General features: G+C 33.8%; 3 protein-coding genes across 3 annotated transcripts; all 3 read right to left on the bottom strand.

Moving 5' to 3' along the window:
• Positions 1-1,377: 1,377 nt before the first annotated feature.
• LOC120331410 (uncharacterized) lies at positions 1,378-2,856 on the bottom strand. Its single transcript, XM_039398481.2, has 3 exons — positions 2,554-2,856; positions 2,312-2,385; positions 1,378-1,913 (listed from the first exon to the last, which is right to left on the bottom strand). The coding sequence occupies exons 1-3, from the start codon at positions 2,629-2,631 to the stop codon at positions 1,703-1,705; spliced, it is 363 nt and encodes a 120-aa protein (XP_039254415.2). The 5' UTR covers positions 2,632-2,856; the 3' UTR covers positions 1,378-1,702.
• A 5,083-nt stretch (positions 2,857-7,939) lies between these two features.
• LOC120331909 (uncharacterized) lies at positions 7,940-10,081 on the bottom strand. The gene is made up of 4 exons (XM_039399088.2): positions 9,822-10,081; positions 9,318-9,470; positions 8,774-8,964; positions 7,940-8,325 (listed from the first exon to the last, which is right to left on the bottom strand). The coding sequence occupies exons 1-4, from the start codon at positions 10,012-10,014 to the stop codon at positions 8,194-8,196; spliced, it is 669 nt and encodes a 222-aa protein (XP_039255022.2). The 5' UTR covers positions 10,015-10,081; the 3' UTR covers positions 7,940-8,193.
• A 4,516-nt stretch (positions 10,082-14,597) lies between these two features.
• On the bottom strand, positions 14,598-16,950 carry LOC120331896 (lens fiber membrane intrinsic protein-like). Its single transcript, XM_039399065.2, has 4 exons — positions 16,687-16,950; positions 16,446-16,598; positions 15,953-16,143; positions 14,598-15,439 (listed from the first exon to the last, which is right to left on the bottom strand). Exons 1-4 carry the CDS (start codon positions 16,880-16,882, stop codon positions 15,326-15,328), a joined length of 654 nt encoding a protein of 217 aa, XP_039254999.1. The 5' UTR covers positions 16,883-16,950; the 3' UTR covers positions 14,598-15,325.
• Positions 16,951-19,585: the final 2,635 nt, after the last annotated feature.

The raw sequence follows: 19,585 nt of genomic DNA, 5'->3' as shown, positions 1-19,585 counted from the left end.
TCCAGGAAGTCCGCATGTTTCCATTCAAATTCGAGAGTCAATATTACTAGGTGTTTTATTGAACTTACCATATCAAAGATATTTTCATTTTCCAGTACAAGGTTTGCTTTTATATTCATTTATAGATTATACAATTCAGACAATACAAAACAATCGAACTATGAAATGTTCTATTGGGGATCCGCTCCACCAAATAGTTGAAAACCACTATGCTAATCAATATCACAGAATATATAGACGTTTAATTTTTGTTATTGACCTCATATACACGTATTTAATAGTTAATCAAATCTAATGGAAATCGGGTGGAAGCAAATCCAATGACTTTATATATATATATATATAAGAACATGTCTCATTCCATGTCATGTTAACCCAAATTCAAATGTACTTTCTACTATGACCTTTGTTAAATTTTTCAGTATTTGTTGAAGATAGGCTGATATGATCTTGAAAAATTTGGGAAGACCATATTAGAAATCAATGCTGCTAGATCATTCGGTGTGGGTTGTTGCAGAGGTCCAAATAATATTTTTGAAAGATAAGTTAGATGGATAAAATTCCTTGGTTTGTTCATAATACCTTTCACAACTACTTGACATTATTATTACTTGTTATCTATAAAAGTATAAGCCTCAAAAACCATATACCGCGGTGGCGTTGCGAAATACGATCACTTCAACATCACGATAACACACAAGCAAACTAATTCATAGTTCGTTTATTAATCTTCTTGAAATTTGAACATAAATTGGTTATCCGTGAAGGAAGTTCCTTAATTTAGATCGAATGCAGCTCATTCACAAATACTTTCTAATATTTAGGTCATACAAAATTAAATTAAAATTGAAAAATAAAGCGTCAGCTTGTTGATTGGGGGTACCGATTGCAATAAATCATGAAACAACGACAAGAACATCCTAGTTAATTAATGACGGAGAACTCAATATTACCACATTGCCATTGAAATTTGAAAAAAAAAAAACATGCTAACCTCATTACATTACTATTATTGGGAGTTAAGGATGAGCTCTAGCAGTTTTAACGATGTAAAGTAATTTGTTGTAAGCGTATTAGTCTATGTACTGGTTTGATAGAACATGTATCGTCATTACCAGCCATGATAACTCATTCTTTTACTCTGTCCGATTAATCACCCTTATATAGTGCGTAAAACAACTGGTTAACGTAATATGACTACAAGTAACTGAATGAAATTTTAATACTTCTATTTCCAATATATAATTTTATGAACAACAAAACATGCATATATAATTGTATTTTTCGAAAACGAACACAAAAAATTAATATACAACCCACAATACCTTTTTTAAATAACTCAAAAAACCTATATATATAGGAACTTGGGTAGGTTAATTTTTATATCATTGAGCCCTAAAAAAGATAAATAAACATAAATAAGAGAGGGTCGCTAAGTAAGCAATAAATTAAAGATATACATGGTTAAATATAATACTTTCTAAATCTAAATAATGTGGTAAGCATTGCTAAACAATGTCCCCAAATAAGCATAATATCCACAATATGTTTACAAGCAAGTTAAATTTGTTCTGATTGTATTTCAAAATAATTATTGATTTTATATATGTGTATTAAATAACTATCATAACCAAGTACAAGTTAAGAACAGAGATTTTATCAGTCCGATTCTCATATTCAGATCTCCATTACAATTCGACAATCATATATTTTTTAGGAGTTCTGCGATACTTTCTGCTATATTTTTCGTAGCAGAAGAGACCAAGCCCATATTCGTTGACCACTTTTGAAGCAAATATTGGAGCTGAAGGATTTCCGCTGTTGAAAGTTTGTCGATATCCGTATTAGAAAGCAATGTTTCAATATCTTCTGTGCCTTGTTGAAGTGATGCAATAATATCGTCGGGAATATTCCTAAAATCAAATTAGGAAATAAATACATACAATACAATTTCTTTAGTTTATGCATCAATTTCATCAGGAAAACTCCAAACATTTACATGGTTTCAACATATTGCTTACTATTTTTGAACACATCATAAACATGAATAAATTGCAGAACCTTTGTGACTAGGTATATAGGTTTCTTTGCGGCTTTAGACAACCTATGAATTGCTACTTAATTTTGATTGACATCAAAAGGAATTGTTTTTCCTCCAAAATATTTGGGGAAATGGTCTGAAACCTAATTTGAGACAATTATGCTTTGCTTCAAAGCAATGCTACATGAAAACACTATGTTAATGAAGTTCTACCAACCATTTTTGCCAGGATTTATTACACAAATAAATACATGTAACGTAAAGACTTACGCAGTTTTATTTTTTTGTTCTGGTTCTGTTACTACAATACCCTCGCCGGCCATCAGTTCTATTCGTATGTCTTTCTAAATTATGAAAGATATAAAAATTACACATTAATCATGATACCACAATTCCATAAACTGCTAACAAAAATAAAGTTTTTGTCAGTGTCTGGACGTTCCATAACTATCGCCGTGAACATCATATAAACCTTATCAACAAAGCACATCAAATGAAAATTAATAAATCACCTGGAGTGGAATGGAAGCAGCGTAGACTGCACATGTAACAACTGCAGCAATAGCAAATTTCACAATCAAGAAATTCATTGTTATTTTTACTCGTCTCACCGTTAGATATAATGTATTGTTATTTTTTCTGCAAAAAAAAAATTCTTGTTTTAAAACTGGAAAATTGAATAGAGCTCATAAAAACACTATGGAATGCATATAACTTCCGCCAACAAATATAGCAAACTGCCTAAATTACTTGGTGAGCTCCCAAAGTGTTTCACAGAGCAATTAGACGGAAAATCTATGCTGCATCTGAATCATTCATTTCAACTGCTTCGTTCAAGTGTAGTTAATGAACAAATTTTAGCTCTTTTTAAATGCTTCTGAACAAAACAGGGTAGGGAAATTGCCAATGGCAAGGGGTTCTACGGCCGTACGTAGATTTTATACAGCATAGACAAACGTCACTTGTGAAGATTCATGTTTAAGTTTCATGGCGTCGGCCCAAGTTCATATGATGACGCAGTTTGGATTACGAAAAAAAAATAAAGCTATTAAATTCTGTGACTCAGTCTAGCTATAGTAAAGAGAAATAGTGATTCACAAGAAAATTGCCAAAGGCTATGTATAAATATATCAGTACAAACTTGGCCCAACATACTCAGAAATTTGTTCGAAACTCTTGATTGCGTCATCGATGCAGATTTTCATCATGCTCGTATGTTTCGAAAATTGAGGAGTGACTGTGCAACAGCCTTCAATCGTAACAACAAAATGGCATAACAAGTTGAATAATATGTCACAAATAATATGCTCATTTAGGAAAATATAAACGATGCCATAGTTAATCAGCATTTTCCATGTCCATATAGGGAAGTAATCGGTCAAGCACCATCGGAAAAACTGTTTCATTAAAATAATATATTATTTAAAGCAGAATATCATATGTGATATCGCGTCTCATAGGAGTAATGCCCTCCAAACAACTTCATATATGTTTTTATCTTTGTATTACTTGAGATAAATTTAGTAACAATTAGTCAATACTCATTGAATTGCTGTGTATACTTTCGTAACATAAACTAATTTATTCTGCAAATACTCGAGCACATGTACATCTTCCAAAAGCTCTTGTTCAGACCTGTACTTGTCCTAAGTTAGATAACCCTGTATTACTTGAAGGTAAATAACTGAAACAAAAACGCAAATAACACCAGGACCCTAAATGTTGCTTCTTTTAATAGGGGTTGATCGAGACTCGTGCTTTTCATTTTCACAGCTGTCACAACAAATCATACTCAGGAAACACATAACGTGATAATAAACGGAAATTTTTGAAGCAGTTCCTAGAATCTCAGTCTAGTATGTGTACTGCAGACCCGAGGCCTCGACAAGGTACAGAAACTAAGCACATGGTAATTTCATTCTGCAATTACCACTTTGCTACTACTTTGCTATATATGGGCACAAAGACCAACGCAAAGCAGTAGTCTAACTTAGCTTTTACAATACCAGTACCATAAAAAACTTCAGGCTTTTGCAATAGCAAAAAAGTAGCACGAAGGAGGTCGAAGAAATCGATACAAATATTTTTTATTAATTTTCTAGAATGCATCACAACTATTTCGAGGCTAAAAAAGTCCATAGAGCCCACAGAAAGTTTTGAAATGAATAAATGTAATAGCGGTCTAGCAGGAAACACAATCTTTGAACACAATAACGATCCATATGTCCATTTTGTGTCCAATAATAATAATCTTGCTGAAACGAGTTAGCGATATTATTAATATTCAGATATGTATACCTTTTTAGGGTTCAGGAAATGACCGGTTGAATATGGACTGAATTATTGTGCTGAACATGTACTGACCATATTCATTTCGGAATGAACTAATATCGTTTTAGCACCGGGTGAAATGGACGACATATCTTCTGAGTTTTCAAATGTTTTGAAGTACTGGCAGATCTGGATTAACCATTGAACAATATAAGCACGTGCTTCGGGGCACCACAGAAATTTTTATAGCAGAATTTAATAGTTCACCATGCGACTCAAACTTCAAAATGTTCGCTTATTTTTTGTCTTCAAGTATCATATTATCCTTCTTTATCGAAAATAAACACTGAAACTTATTTATTGGACACGAAATGGGCCTATGAGTCGTATTGTAAAATTGTTGTTGTTGTTTTTTTCTACTATTCTCATTGTTGCTGCATTTTCTTTTCTCTTCAACAATTGGACCAATGAACTTTTTGCACTATGTGGCGGTTGCACGATCGCATTTTAACGATCTAGTGGTCAGCGAAGTGGAGAGTTTTTGATAAGGTGGACCAGGGTGGTCCAAACCCTGTCATGCTGATACATTCCGTGCGGCCCACAGAACAATTTTAGCGTATATTTGTATCTAATAGCAGAGCGTTTTTGCGTTTTTTTTTCAGGTATTCAACTGGGGTCGGAATCCCGAGATTCAAACCCCTTTTTCTAACGCTTTGTGCCTCTATTTTTGTAAAAACACCTCTCTGTTTTCAAGCGTGGGCCATGTGACAGTAGTGACGAAACGCAGACCCGACTTAACGCCGCGCAATCCAGTTTTTTTTTTTCAGCAAGGTCCCGAAATACCAACTTAGACGGACTTGTTGGTTATTTGACGATGGCACTAAGCTTGATCACGCTGCAAGTTTTTAAATTACTCAAATATGACAATTCGTAATAAAATGATTGCCACGAGAAAAGTGACATAAGGAAAACACGGCGGAAACGTATTTCCTTGCCCACCACACAGTGTCTGGTTTGATTTCAAGTAATATCTGTCACGAAAGAATATAATTTGAAGCCACATCAAACACGAGATGCAGAAAATACAGCGTTAATTTTAGGGAATTATTTTTTAAATAACTGAAGGCTTTATTATCTTCTTTGAAGAAACGCCACCCATGCAACATAATAATGGTCTGATTAGAACGGTAAACTCTCGTTATTTATTAAATTGAAAATAAGTAGACTCGTGATATTTCGATCACTCTTGGGTTTTCTTCGACTTGCGGCCCGCGAGAACTTCTCACAAGTTTTTGCGGTCCTTCAACCTAGCAACCTTGAACCACCCTGAGGTAGACTACTAGGTACCGGTAAAATTGCAAACTACAGTTGTGACTTGTATCCTTTGGTATTTTGATTCACGTTGAGACTGGAAGCATGAATCTTTATTGTCACACTCCTCCAGGATTAGAGCTCAAACGTTATATCGGCCGGATGTTGTGTGTTTGCCGATATATCATATCGGCAGTAAACGGCCGATATATATATCGGCTCTATATAACAGTTAAAAAATCTAAAAATGTTCATAAAATTTATTTTATTTACTGTTGGTTGTGATTATTTTTAATGGATAATACACTTATGTGGTTTATTGTTTTTTATAATTAAATTACACATAGGGGGGAACCAAAGTCTTCAGTGCTTAGGGCACCAAAGGGGCATAATCCGCCCCTGGGTACTGGCAGTAAAATAATTTGCTCTGAATGCGAAATCAACATCGATCTTTATACTCTTGTTCTTATTTCCACGGCTCAACTCGAGCACTTTTATTGTTCATGCTATTAATCAATCCCCTTGCGATAAAAGTCGCTTGCACTTTGCTCATTTATGCTAGCAAAAAATTCTACTACCACTATATTGTTGAAAATACATTATTGTAAAGAAAAATAAATATGTATATGTCTTTGTGAAAGTAACAAACCTAGCAACCACTTGACAAATTCGATTAAAATTTGAAATAAAATAGGTTTCTGAACACGAATTGATGGTCTAAAACTAAAATGGAACAATTCGGCCTTGCATCATGGGCCATGCCAAATAAAAACACTTTGGCAAAAAAGTGACATTTTGTTCCACATTGTGACATTATATAATAATACATGTAAAGTATGACTTAAGCTGCTTCTTCTGCTGCCGCGCCTTTTTCGGAATTTTTCACTAAAATGTAAAATTATGAAAATGACATTTAATTGTGAAAGACTAATTACAAAACTAAAATTTGTTCTAAAAACTAAAAATGCATGTTCACGCTTATAAACGGTGTTCTATTGAAACTCTAAACATTTTTCAAAACTTTATAAACAAAACAAAATAAACAAAAAAAAATATGTAATTACCTGCTGAAGGAGCAGCGTTAATTGCAAATGTAGCGACCGCAGCAATAAAAAATGTCACAATCAATAAATTTATTATGATTTTTTTTACTCTTTTGACCATTAATTTCAAAGTTGTATATTGTATTAAAAAGATTTTATAGTGCCTATAAGATATTGTTAAAAACATATATAGAAAAAAATGCCATTCATATTTCAAAAAACTACCAAAATAAATGATGGGTTATTGTACATTGAAGAGGAGAGAACACACATGAAGAGGAGAAGGAAATGTACGGCACCTGAACGTTATTTAAATCAAGTGAAGTTGACACACAAAGGTTAGCTCTATTTAAATGCTTCTAGGTGAAACAAGATTAGAATATTGATAACAAGGAGATTAACTGTCGTGCGTACATTTTGCAGTGTTGACAAATTTCAACTGTGAAAGTTTTTATGGATTTTCTAGATATGAGTAAGATAATAAACATAAGAATTTCAGCAACACATCCAACCTTGTAACGAAGAAGTGATGATGGTGCAATGCTTCTAAATAAAACAATATTATAAAATTGCTGACTATACAAAAAGATCGACTGTCGCGCGCACATTTTGCAGTATCAGCAAATTTCAATCGACTTTCTGGATATAAATAACAAAATATACATAAGTTTCACCTTGTTTATAAATAAATATGAATGCCGGAGAAAATTTGCCGGAAGCAATATATATATTTACCACCCATGCTGTAGTTAAAGACAGTTACATGGTAACTTCTCGATGTTCAAAAAATAGCATATGAGTATGATCAAAATCCTCCTGTAGACTGCGTTACCTGATCTGGTAATATAGAAGTGACTCGGATCCGTTGGTATTTCAATTCACATTTAAACTGATGCATGAAGAATGAATCATCGTAACGGGTCCTGTAAAAGCTAGGACAGTCCCTGTACCGTTACCGGTACCGTAGCATAGCTCTCTTGTTATTATTATATTGCTGTCGCAATTGATTCACCATAATAAATCTTACTCAGGAAAAGATAACATAATAATAGATGGCAATTTTTAAAACAATTTGAGCCCAGGACATGTAGTGCAGACTCGAGTCCTTCACGAATTAAAGCAATCGTAGTAATTTCAGAGTAAAATCTCAATTTATCAGACTAAAATAGCTCTCAACCACGACAACATAAGTTGAATAAAATGTCATTCACAATAGGCATATTTAGTAGAGTATAAACGATGCTATATTTACCCCCCCCCCCCCTCGTTTACTCGCTGTTTCAAAAGAATCATAAATATGTACCATGCCACCTCAAACAATATCAATCGTCATAGTCCAAAGCAAGAACTTCAGAAATCAAATTTCATTCTTTTTCGACGTACATTTATTCTCCTCATTATTTATCTACATAGCATATTTAATCAAAAACTTCTCCGGGCTCACAGACGAGAGGATAGAGCGGGAGGTCACGGGCATGTGTTCTTCAAAACAGAAATAAGCAAATGGTAATTAAAAAAATATATTTGTTAAGCCGCTGATATTATTTGGTCATCTTGGATTGATCTAGTTTGCTCTGCTGATGCACTGCTGCCTGAAATATTTGAAGGCTGGTTTGTCCTTGTCCACTTCAATTGTTGCTGAATCGATGCCGGATGAATCTGTCAAAATGTCAATTTTTTAACTTTTATAACATTAACTCCTGCCATTTATATATCTTTTTAATATATATATATATATACATAAAATTTGCAGGCTTGAATTTTTCGATGTTGATAAATACATCTAAATATATATATAAATATCAGATGCCAACAAATATAATGGCTCAAGGTTGTTGTTTATCGAATCATGGTTACTTGTATTGTATCAAGTATTAGATATTTGTTTACTTTTTAATTTTTATTCTCTGTGAAATTGCATCCGATAAATATAGAATCGCGTATGGAAAATAAATCAAGTGAGTTTTAAATTGTCCGATTTAACAACTTTCAATATAAACGAAACCTTTTTGTCAAAAAAATCAAATAATTTCGAATATCTTTAATGCTGCAATGTTTCACATTCTCACAATACCTCATCATTTAGTTTGTTTTTCCTTTGATTTACCTTAGACTTCTTTCCAATCTCTTGTTCTCCTTTCACTTCGAAAACACCGGCTATGATGAAAACGGCGCAAGATATCCAGCATAGATAGAACCCCCAGTTAAAGTCACGAGCTGATGGTTTTCCATCCTGATATCTATCAAGTGTAATCGTCAGTCCAGTGTATGCACTACAGGCAGAAAGGATGATGATTCCTAAAAACAAACGTATCAGAGGAAATCCATGCTGATCTATGCTGTCTATATGAACACATTTTCGAAGAAATAAAAATCGTATAGCATGCAAGAAAAAATAGAATATATAAATGTCGTTACTGGCAGAGTAGTCACAATCAAACGAGTTATTCTTAGCACTAACTAGCAGAGAAAGTGTGTTATCAGTTGGAATTTAGTTGTAACTCTCGATTAGTTCACTGAGAACGTTATACTGATCGACAACCTTCAGTTTATGGATAATGCTTAGCAACTGATAAAAGAATGGGAGTATTAGTTGAACCCACATAACCAAATAACCCGATTTTTTTATTATGAATTCAGAGTTAACGTACCAATAACAATGTCCATTGCGCCCTTTGTTACTATGTCAGCGTGTCCACACAAAGCTATTACGCCAATGATGAGACTGATGATGATAAGAACACATGCAACCAAAAGAAGAACACGTGTGGTTGTTAAAGTTGCTCCTGCATTTGTTAACCATCCTGAAAAGTGATAAGCACGTTTCATTTCTGTGTGCAAAACCCTTAACTAGCATTTATTCACAAATTTGAATAAGTAATTTTAATTCACTTTCCCATAATCCCATAGAATACGAATTCTGCCAAGTATGAAAAGATTCAAACGTACTTAGCATCAATACTGACAATGAGCTGAAGTTTCACCGCAGCCCAACAAGGTTTTTAGACCTAAAGTGTGTTGTCGAGAGCCAGAGTTCAGCATGTTCTCCTTGGAGCCGGAGTCGTATTTTCAAGCTTCTCGCAGTCTTTTTATATACAGTATTTCTATAATCGATAAGCATACAATGAAGCGGAAGATATTGTACCAGAACTTACCGATATTGGTGCATGACTCGACAGTACAGGTAACAAATAGTCCGGTATTTACTTCAGTTTCATCAGATATCCGGTCCGATTCAAACTTCGGAGATCTCCAATAAATCGTTGACATGCTCAGAGCCAACAGAACAGTTCCACAAAGAGCAACGACAAATCCCGCTATCCCAGCATAGTTTACCTTATTTGCCATATTTGGTTTTGCCTAATGAACTTTGATACTGAAATTTTACTTTTTCTAAAATAAAAGGTAATGAACAGTTGACCGAAAGATGTAGAAAATGCACAGTAATGTTTCCAAAATCATAAATATTCGCAGATGTGCATAACATTTAAACCATCATACTATCAAAACAATATCTTTCGACATTCAAATCGAAATAGGCAACATTCTCAAGGCACAAAATGCTACAACTAATTTGCCGAAATCGTCTTTTGTTTGTGATTGATTCCAGGTATGCCTCAGAGAAACAATAAACAAACGTTTTCCACACAAAACGAAATTTGAGAGCCTAATCAGCTATGTAGAAAGGCTTCCACTTCTTAAACCACTTTTGTTATTGTTAAAGCAATCATTCTTTACTTCTCAATTGCAGGTATCTAACCTTTTTAACTTAATCAGACATTTGCTGATTTTCCAAATCGATCACATCTTTTGTATTTTGATATTTTTAAATATTAAGCAAAAATTCTTGATTGAACATACTTACTACTACTTTGTAGCAGATATATGATGTTTGGTGCCAGGTGTGACTTAACCCAATTGTACAACTATATCTTCCAAGCATGACTTATTTAATACGGTATTATTAGATTACATCTTTCTAATTGTTCTATTGACGAAAAATCTGGTATCCCTAAAACTATTAAACATGACCTATGGTTGGAAGGAATCTAGCGTGTTTGTTTTATCTGTGTACCAAGTTTGATGAGCACAAGATGAAGAAAAGGTAGGATGTCCGACAGAAAGATACCCAAACAAAGCGTTTAGAGTCACGTTACATACTATATCGACAGCTCAATAAAAGAAAATTAATCTGTCATCATTCATATTGACAGAACTCCTTCTGTTTTAAATGCTTGCCTAATTCAAAGCTTCAATTACGCGTCACAAATATTGGCAGCATTAGTTAATCCTAGACATAAGCAAGGCTTAATTATTATAATCCCAATCATCAAGACAAACTAGAACGAGTAAATAAAAAAAATAGCTGAACATACTTCATCCTAGATCCGAAGGCGCCGATGAAAGTTGGATCGTTTGGCCGTGATCGTTGATATTTGTGCTGGTAGTCTATTTGCATTGCGCAATAATGAAAAAAGGCCCACTCTACGAGGTATCTGTTCCGTAAATTATAATATCGGTTTTAATTCGTCATCATTGTCGACTTGAAACGATCCTCTGAGGTCTTTAGATATTGCGTGCTCATCAGTGAGACTGTTGGATGCTGTGGTGTCGTATAGATAGATTATAGAAAATTAACTTCGAATCCAAACTAAAAACATCTGCATCTAGAAATCAGAGATTGACAGCATCCGACTATTCCGACAAACTTGAGTGAAATGAAAATGGAGTAAACAAAAATTAAATAAATATTTGAAATCGTGATGTCAGAATTGTTAAAAGATTAGAAGCTGAATACAAAACGTCATCATGCAAATTATAGACAAGCCATTTTTTTTCGTTTCGTTTGTTTTTCGTACTCGATATTAGTGTCCTTAAATAGTTTGAAGTTGATGGTATTCAAAATCAGTCTCTCCTCCGCTTATTCTTGTGTCTAAATGATACGACGGGTGGTGGATCCAATCCTCAATTTCCTAGAAAAAATAAAACATATATTTCGAGAGATCATACAAATAGTGTTGAGTGTGTAAATGTTTGTGGGTCCCATATTCTATGTGAGATCCTCGTGTATATTGCGCTAGTTCAGATTTTTAGGAGTATTGGTCATAAATTCGTGGAAGCTTTCCTCGGATTCACACGAACGAAAATATTAACGTATTCGAACATTCGATGTTTAACTCTTTCCCACCTGTCTTTGTTGAGAAGCTTCACGTTCCCCGCATACTTCGAAAGATTCAGCAATAAGGAAGACAGTGCCTGATGTATGTATATCCTGTATATATGTATATAAGTATCTTATTTAACGAGACAATAATAAACACTAATTAATAAAATACGGATATTATTTTTGAACACGAGGTAGACATACAAATCGTTTTCTTATTATGCTGTTGTTATTGTTGTTTTTGTTAGAATTCTTGTTGTTATTGCTGGTGGAAAAAAATTCTCTTTTTTTTCTTTTTCGTCTCTCTTCAACTACTTGACCAATTGCTTCGAAATTACCAGTTGTTAAAGTTTGTTTTTGTCGCTAGAAAGCTTTATTTATTTTAAAAATAGATTCTATTTCCATCTCGAAATTTTGTTTAATGAAGTAAATAAAATTATAATTGCGTGCCGTGGTTCCTTGATCACATCTGGGTGATCGGGTGGGCACCAGTACTGTAAGAGATTTCATACTATTTCGTTCCAGCCCACTTAGTGCCCATATATTCCAGCAGTGCCATTTTGTCAGTATATGGGATGGTTAATGTGAGATCTAATTACAATTCCCCGAAGAACCACAACAGTAAACACATATTGAAATGGTACGATATTAGGTAACAGAATATCTCAATAATGATTTGGCGATCAAAGAGACGTAACTGAGAAAAAAGCTGAAATAAGTAACGATACTTACCAACATTCGTGCATTCGTGCAAGTTTGAAACAATCCTGCATTCACTATAGTGTGGTCAGTTTTATTGAACGAGAGGGGAAATACAGGGGATTTCCAATAAACAGCTGCCATACCTGCTGCCAACATTCCAGTAGCCAAAATCGAAATGGGATTCCGAAAATTCCTGCTGGATTTATTGTACTGCCCATTATATTCCGATTCTAAATCTAACCAAAGTATTTAAAACCTATAAAGTACATTGATATAAATTAATTCCTATTCGAACTGAAATTTATTTACTTTATAACCAGATTTCAGACACATTTGAGTTTATATTAGATAGTGCTACGAGTCATTATTCAAATTGATTCAAGATTCTTGTTGCACACTAACGCAATACGCTATCGTGTTACTGTGCAGCAAGACTCTTGAATCACTATGAACAGTCATCTTTACTCTTGCCACAGCACCCTTGTACAATATGCATACGGATTCAACGTTGCAAAAGCATCGAAGACGGATAAGTAGTTGACCAATAGTTGTCTTATCAGAAAGCACAAATAATCTTGCACGTTCTACATTAAAATTAATACAAATACAAACTAATACTAGATTTACAGGCATGGCCAAAATCTACCGTTGAATATCATGATCTTAGACAAATGTATCTCGAAAACAGTAACCGATAACGCAGATGATAGATTCTCGTCAACACTTTCGTCGGATTCGCCGGAAGTCGGATTCTCGTCGGAACTTTAATAATAATAACGCTTCAGGACCACTTCTTCAACCAAAATGTAACTTATGACGCTACCAGATTTTAAATTCCGTGTTGTGGTGCGAAAGGTGATGGATATATATAATTAGGTGACCGTACATTTGAACCCATGTCTATATCCGCGGGTTCAATCAATATGCGGGTGCTGAAACCCATGGGTTAGGGTTAGTATGGGTTCAACTATCCGTACAACAAAAAAATTCCCATAGGTGCAATAGTATGCAGGTGCAATAGCCATGGGTTCAAATGTACGTGGGTTCAAATGTAATGGAACCATATAATTACTTCAACGAAACTGGACAATGATTTCAAAATAGTTCAAGAATGTTCCTTACAATAGGCTACGGTAATTCGACATGACATCCTAGTATAAGTCAGTCTTTTGAATATTGGTGCAATCCGATTGTAATTGCAAAAATTTTTTGAGTCGGTTATATGGAGCCGTGCCTATGAACTGTTGATTGTATTATTTGTCTTGAATATGAGAAAACCATGATTGAAGGTTATGTACAAAAATCAATATCTTATGATGATACTCGGAATGTTTAGTTGATCTTACTTCTCTTTTATATCAGGTTACGCAATATTTAATCATATTTAATTGAAAACATTTCAAGATTATATACAACCATGATCAATATATAATGCGAGAATGAGTTGACAATTTCTTTACAGTTTTACTTGCTTGATAATCCCAACGTGATATAACAAATAGTACGACTGAGGTACAACAAAAGTGTTGGAGTCGAATTTCATGTTGTATTGGCTACGTGCTACATATGTACATATCGAAATAAAGGCTTCAGACTGAAACAATAAAATAGAAAATGAATTGAATGTTCGATATGACCCCTGCAGCGAGAAAAAAAAAACCTAGGATGTTCAATAAGAACAAAGAAACCGAGTTTTAAAAAGTAAGTGCTTAAAGAAGAGTTACTATCATACACACTCACCCCTAATTCTTTTCAAACGCATTCACGAATATTTTCTATCATTTGAAAATGATATTGTTTTCACTTCTATTCACGTCAGATTTTAATCACTCGTTTATTGAGTCACATTTAAGTATCAACCAAGTGAGAATATCGTAAAAAACATGTTCCACAGCCACATTCATAACGTAGACTCATTCTATGTTGACTAGCTCCGACATGTTGTTTTATAACAAACGCAATACATATAGGTGCGGCGAGAGGGCATTTTGGAGCTATCTGCAAAAACACTCCCAATACGTAGTATTGATATGTACAATTTTCCTTTATTAACAAATAATATAATAAAGTAAAGTAAAAAAAATAAAAGAAAAATATTCAACTCAAACTAATATAGGATATTAGTGAAATACAAAAACATATTCCGTAAGTTTAAATGAACGTTTGAAAAAACGCGGAGAAACTTCATAAGAACTGTATAAACAAACATAATAAAATAATCATAGCAATTTAAATTATATCAGATCTTTAAATTAACGCCACAAAGTGCACAATTTTGAATTTTTATGACGCCATCGTACATTCAAAACGAACCCAGAGAGCCCACAGAAATTTTTGAAAAAATTAAAGTTATAGCCTTCTAGCAGAAAATACAATCTTTCACCGCTGTAAATTCCAAAGCAAAAGAATTCTAACAACATAATAACAAAGCGATCCTTAGGTCCATTTTGTGTCCAATAAGCAATTTACACAACTGTTTTAAAAAGAATTAATACCTTGCAGTTCACATTTACCTTTGATTAGGTATATTGTTGTGGAGAGCTCGGCATCATCTTGAGTAGTTAAACGTCATCAGATAAATATACCGCCTTTAGACCGTTAGTTGACACCGTTATTACCATTTTATGAAAATGAAAGTATCGATCATCAAACTTTCATCTGAAATATCGATATCTACACAGAAAAAAGCTCAGGCTAATTGTTTGTAACTATGGTGTTAAATAGTATTGGCTTATTGAAATATCACTTCACAATGAAATGAATCTTTCAAGACATGTATGCGGTCGTCAACTGTTATTGAAGTTGGACTACTTGGTGCCTGGGAACTTGTTGAACAACTGTACCGTTACGGTGCTGCATATTCGTTGCCCATATCATTTGTTGTTGCATGTCCGCTGCTGGATGAATCTAAAATAAAAAATTACGTGAAATGTTAGACATTATTAGCAAAATATTTCATTGAGGTTCGTCGGGAGTTTTTCTTCTTCGCTCATATATTATTTTATTGACAAATTTATCAGAAGCAAATTATAAACAATACACTTAGGTTACGAATTCAATTTTTTTAATGTGCGCTCGTCAAACTTAGAAATACGAAAATCCAAATTCGGGAACAACAACGTGTATGATAATTTGCAATCTCCAGCGGATTTTCTGGTTGTGATGCAATAAATCATATTACAGTTGCTTTAAATACTGTAAAGTCAAATACGTAATATTGAAATAATAGAATGAGACACTGATAAAATTTATGGTTATAATATGGGCGCTTTATATTTTCAGGATGAGATAGACTCAATTGACAAAACTTTTGTTTACTGAATGAAATAAGAATATATATAAAAGAACGTAAGATTAAAATGTCAAAATGTTTATTATTGTTCAACCAAGTGGTGTGCAGTTTTTAAATACTATTTGTACCTGTCTTTGTCCAGTTGCTTTTTGCTTCCCGTTCACTTCAAAGGCCCCGGCAATAATGAAAACTGCAGATGCTGCCCAACATAAATAAAAACTCCAGCCGAAATCGTTGAATCCTACGTCTCCGAGAAGGTATTCATCAAACCCAATCGTCAATCCGGTGTATGCCCCACACGCAGCAAGAATAAACAAACCTGGCAACAAGACAGAACAAATAACCTATTTGTCGTTAACATAACTGTCGTACAAACTGAATCCCTTAGAACTCTACGACAAATTAAATCGTTAGATTGAAGCAAACGCAAATTTTATTGAAGGAGAATTGGAGAATAGACTTTAGGTTTCGAAGAGAATAAATACCCAGGCGGTGTTTTTGTTCAGAAATGTGAGTATTTTTATAACTCTGTTTCGTGTGATGGTTGGTGCTGTGGGTTTCCTATTATGTTTGCTTGAGAGAATATATTTTGGAGTTGAATAATGGTATTGCTACTCTTACCTGAAACAATATCCAAAGCTCCTTTAGAGGTAATATCGGTTTTCCCGCATATTGCTACGATACCGATAATCAATCCAATTGCAATCAGCAAGCATGCAATCAACAGGATAGACCTCGTCACAAGCAATGTTAAACCAGAATCTGTACTCCAACCTGAAAATATATGAATGCCAATTTCAATTTCGTCAATAGTGAGGCTCCGCTCATGTTGTCAACCAAGTACTCGTGAATATATACTTACTTATGTCCGTGCATCCAAGAACCGTACACGTTTGAAATAAGCCAGAGTTCACTTCTACGACAGTGGCTAGTATCTGTCCCGTAAGAAATTCTGGAGTTCGCCAATACATTGTTGCTATACTTGTTCCGAGAATTCCGCTACCACAGAGGGCAATAATAAATCCGACAGTTCCCGCTGCATTTATAGTATTTGCCATTTTTTGTTATGTTAATAAATTTTTCGATAAAAACTGAAATATATATTTTTTATTCTGATGTTATAAATCTTGACAGAGTAAGTATTCCCAATTCCATTTGAGCGATATGGTAGTACTATTGGGTTCACCGTAATAGTTATAGTGCAAATACTGACTCGGGTGAGTAAAGAAATATATATATACATTTTTCACAGGTTTTTTCTCATCAATCTCAGTTCTTTACTCAAAAGAAAAGTGTAAATTATGATACATACATTCAAAGACAGCGCATTGAGTGTTTGATACACGCTATAACATTTGCCGAATCCGGTAACAGGTGCGTAAATCGACTAGGAATTGGATTCAAAATATGCTACCACTTTTCTTCAATTAAAAAGGATAGAGTTAAAAAAAAATACTATTGTCTAGCAATGTGAGTACGGCGCACGGGCCAACTTGCTTGCACTAACACTACTAAAATAGGATCATTAGTTTACTACTTAGCAATAATTCAACCTGGGGCTTAATCAAGTCTTCTACTTCCTACCGCCATAAACCCACCCACCCTTTCCTCTGCTACGCAAACCATTCTGTCATAAATAAAATATAATGAAAATGAACAAAGGATAACACAGGGTGATTGGAAAAAATCATTGAAGAAGAATATCTATAAATACCATGACATACCAAAGAACAAAGATGAAATGGAAGAGTGAAGACAATAAAACTTTATCAAAAGTTTTGTCTTGTGTTGACTACGTGTCATTTATCTATTGAAACCTGAAAGACAATACACTTCCGAAGAACAGCATAAAAGACCGAATTACCTGAAACATAGGCAATGAGAAATAAACTATGTACATTGTTTTATTTTTATTACATCGTATTGCAACACAAATGTCAACCGCTAGAGCTGCACACGGCTCTATGAGCCATTTGGATCATCTTGCGCCAATACGCTATCTATGAGTTCAATTTTTCTAGTCCAACATAAATGATCCGATAACTGTTACTGCAACTCTGTTGCAACGTTTTATGAAACAAGAGATGACGTCATCACACAAAACTTCAAATTGAAAAACTAATCCTATAGAGCCCTCATGAAATTTTTGAAATATATTATATAAAGTAATACCTTTCGAGCGACAACTACAATCTTTAACCACTGGAAATTTCAGAGTAGAGAAAAGCGGCCGACAATTTTTTTCGGCACTGTGAGACAAAATTTTTTGAATCGTTTTGCAAAATTGAAGCTATTGCCTTCGTTGGCGCAATTGTTTGTGTTATAAAAATATTCGTGTTGCTTTGCTATAGCCATCTATCTATATCAAATTTTGAGTAAATACGGACGGAAGATGTCGCTAGAGGGTATTTATTTTTCAAATTTTGCATTAATTCTACGCCAGCTTATATATCTTCGTCTTATACATCTTCATATGACATTTGTTACTTATTTTAACATTTGGCTGCAATTTTACGGGCATTGTGGTAGCCTTTTGACCTTCGTTTCTAAATAATTGAGCTCATGTTATTTTATTTTAAAATTAAAAACACCGATTTATACTCTGAAACATTTTTGGTTTTAAGTTTGCCATGCTTCATTTTCGCACTCAATTTGTATTATGAATATCAAAAGAAAGGCCATTGCTATGACAATATACTCAAGTTAATTTTCAATTCAGTCGGCCAGTTTCTTCAAACCAATGATTAAACGCGACAACAATATTTAGGAAGTAATATTTCTAATCACGGGATTTCCATTTTTATATGTCTTATAAGAACGAAATTACGTTAGTCACACACAAAAGATCACAGACAATAAAAAATTTGGAAACTACCAAATGTAAGAAAGTTTTTGTTATATATTTACCTTTTACATTAAGTAGGACGAAATGGGTTGATGAATTCGGTATAACACCAATTAATGACTAAGAATAATATACAGACACCAAAATACGAATATGACCGCCGCAATATCCGCAAACTCTTGCCAAATATGAACGAAATGTAATGAAAGCTGTATTGAGGTGTGCTCGTGGATTATAAAAATAGTATATTGTAATACCAATCTGTGCTCAAGAGCAATATATGGAACCGGAAGTCAATTGACGAATATGATATCCGTCACAATATCAGCAAATTACATCCAGATCTTAAAATAAACTGTACCGAATGCCACCCTAAGGTGTGCCCCTGAAATAAAACACGACAGAATTCAGGATGAAGTATATATATATGACTCACAGAAATTTGAAAATGAAAGTAATAGTCTTCTAGCTTTAATTAAGTATTGGAAATTTAAAATTGATTGGATTGGTTGATTACTCATATATAGTAATGTGATTTTTCGCGACAATTAAGAAAAAATTACAACAATCCAACAACTCAACCAATATGTCCATTTCTTGTACAATAAAGTATACAAATTACAATAACTTTTATCATTTGATAATTTTGTTTTTCTGTTGGCAATTCTTTGAATATATAAGAATCATCATCGAAGAATGTTGATCATGATGACTGAACTGTGATTTTTTATCCCGCGGCGTTTAGGCTCCAAACGGAAACCAATTAAATTAATTTAGTACTTTGGAGCGTGTCATCGATGTAAAATTGGCATTTCATCAAGCAAAGATAAAATGTAATCAGGATCATAGAATGTTTTTCAAGTTCCTAATTTCTACAATTAGCAAGGTCTAATTGACGATATGAGTGCAATAGCGG

Source organism: Styela clava, chromosome 6 (genome assembly GCF_964204865.1).
Source record: "Styela clava chromosome 6, kaStyClav1.hap1.2, whole genome shotgun sequence".
NCBI lineage: Eukaryota > Metazoa > Chordata > Ascidiacea > Stolidobranchia > Styelidae > Styela > Styela clava.
The sequence above is the reverse complement of the archived record's forward strand: the minus strand, read 5'-3'. Positions and strand labels throughout refer to the sequence as shown.

Bases quoted from the DNA above. Each gene is read 5' to 3' on its own strand.
- LOC120331909 (XM_039399088.2), bottom strand. From the start codon at position 10,014: ATGGCAAATAAGGTAAACTATGCTGGGATAGCGGGATTTGTCGTTGCT. The intron at 8,965-9,317 runs GTACGTTAACTC...GTTTGTTTTTAG, and splicing joins CGCAATGGACATTGTTATTG to GAATCATCATCCTTTCTGCC. The intron at 8,326-8,773 runs GTAAATCAAAGG...ACATTTTGACAG, and splicing joins AGATTGGAAAGAAGTCTAAG to ATTCATCCGGCATCGATTCA.
- LOC120331410 (XM_039398481.2), bottom strand. From the start codon at position 2,631: ATGAATTTCTTGATTGTGAAATTTGCTATTGCTGCAGTTGTTACATGT. The intron at 2,386-2,553 runs GTGATTTATTAA...TTCATAATTTAG, and splicing joins CTGCTTCCATTCCACTCCAG to AAAGACATACGAATAGAACT. The intron at 1,914-2,311 runs GTAAGTCTTTAC...ATTTGATTTTAG, and splicing joins GAACAAAAAAATAAAACTGC to GAATATTCCCGACGATATTA.
- LOC120331896 (XM_039399065.2), bottom strand. From the start codon at position 16,882: ATGGCAAATACTATAAATGCAGCGGGAACTGTCGGATTTATTATTGCC. The intron at 16,599-16,686 runs GTAAGTATATAT...ATATATTTTCAG, and splicing joins TCTTGGATGCACGGACATAA to GTTGGAGTACAGATTCTGGT. The intron at 16,144-16,445 runs GTAAGAGTAGCA...TCTTGTTGCCAG, and splicing joins AGCTTTGGATATTGTTTCAG to GTTTGTTTATTCTTGCTGCG.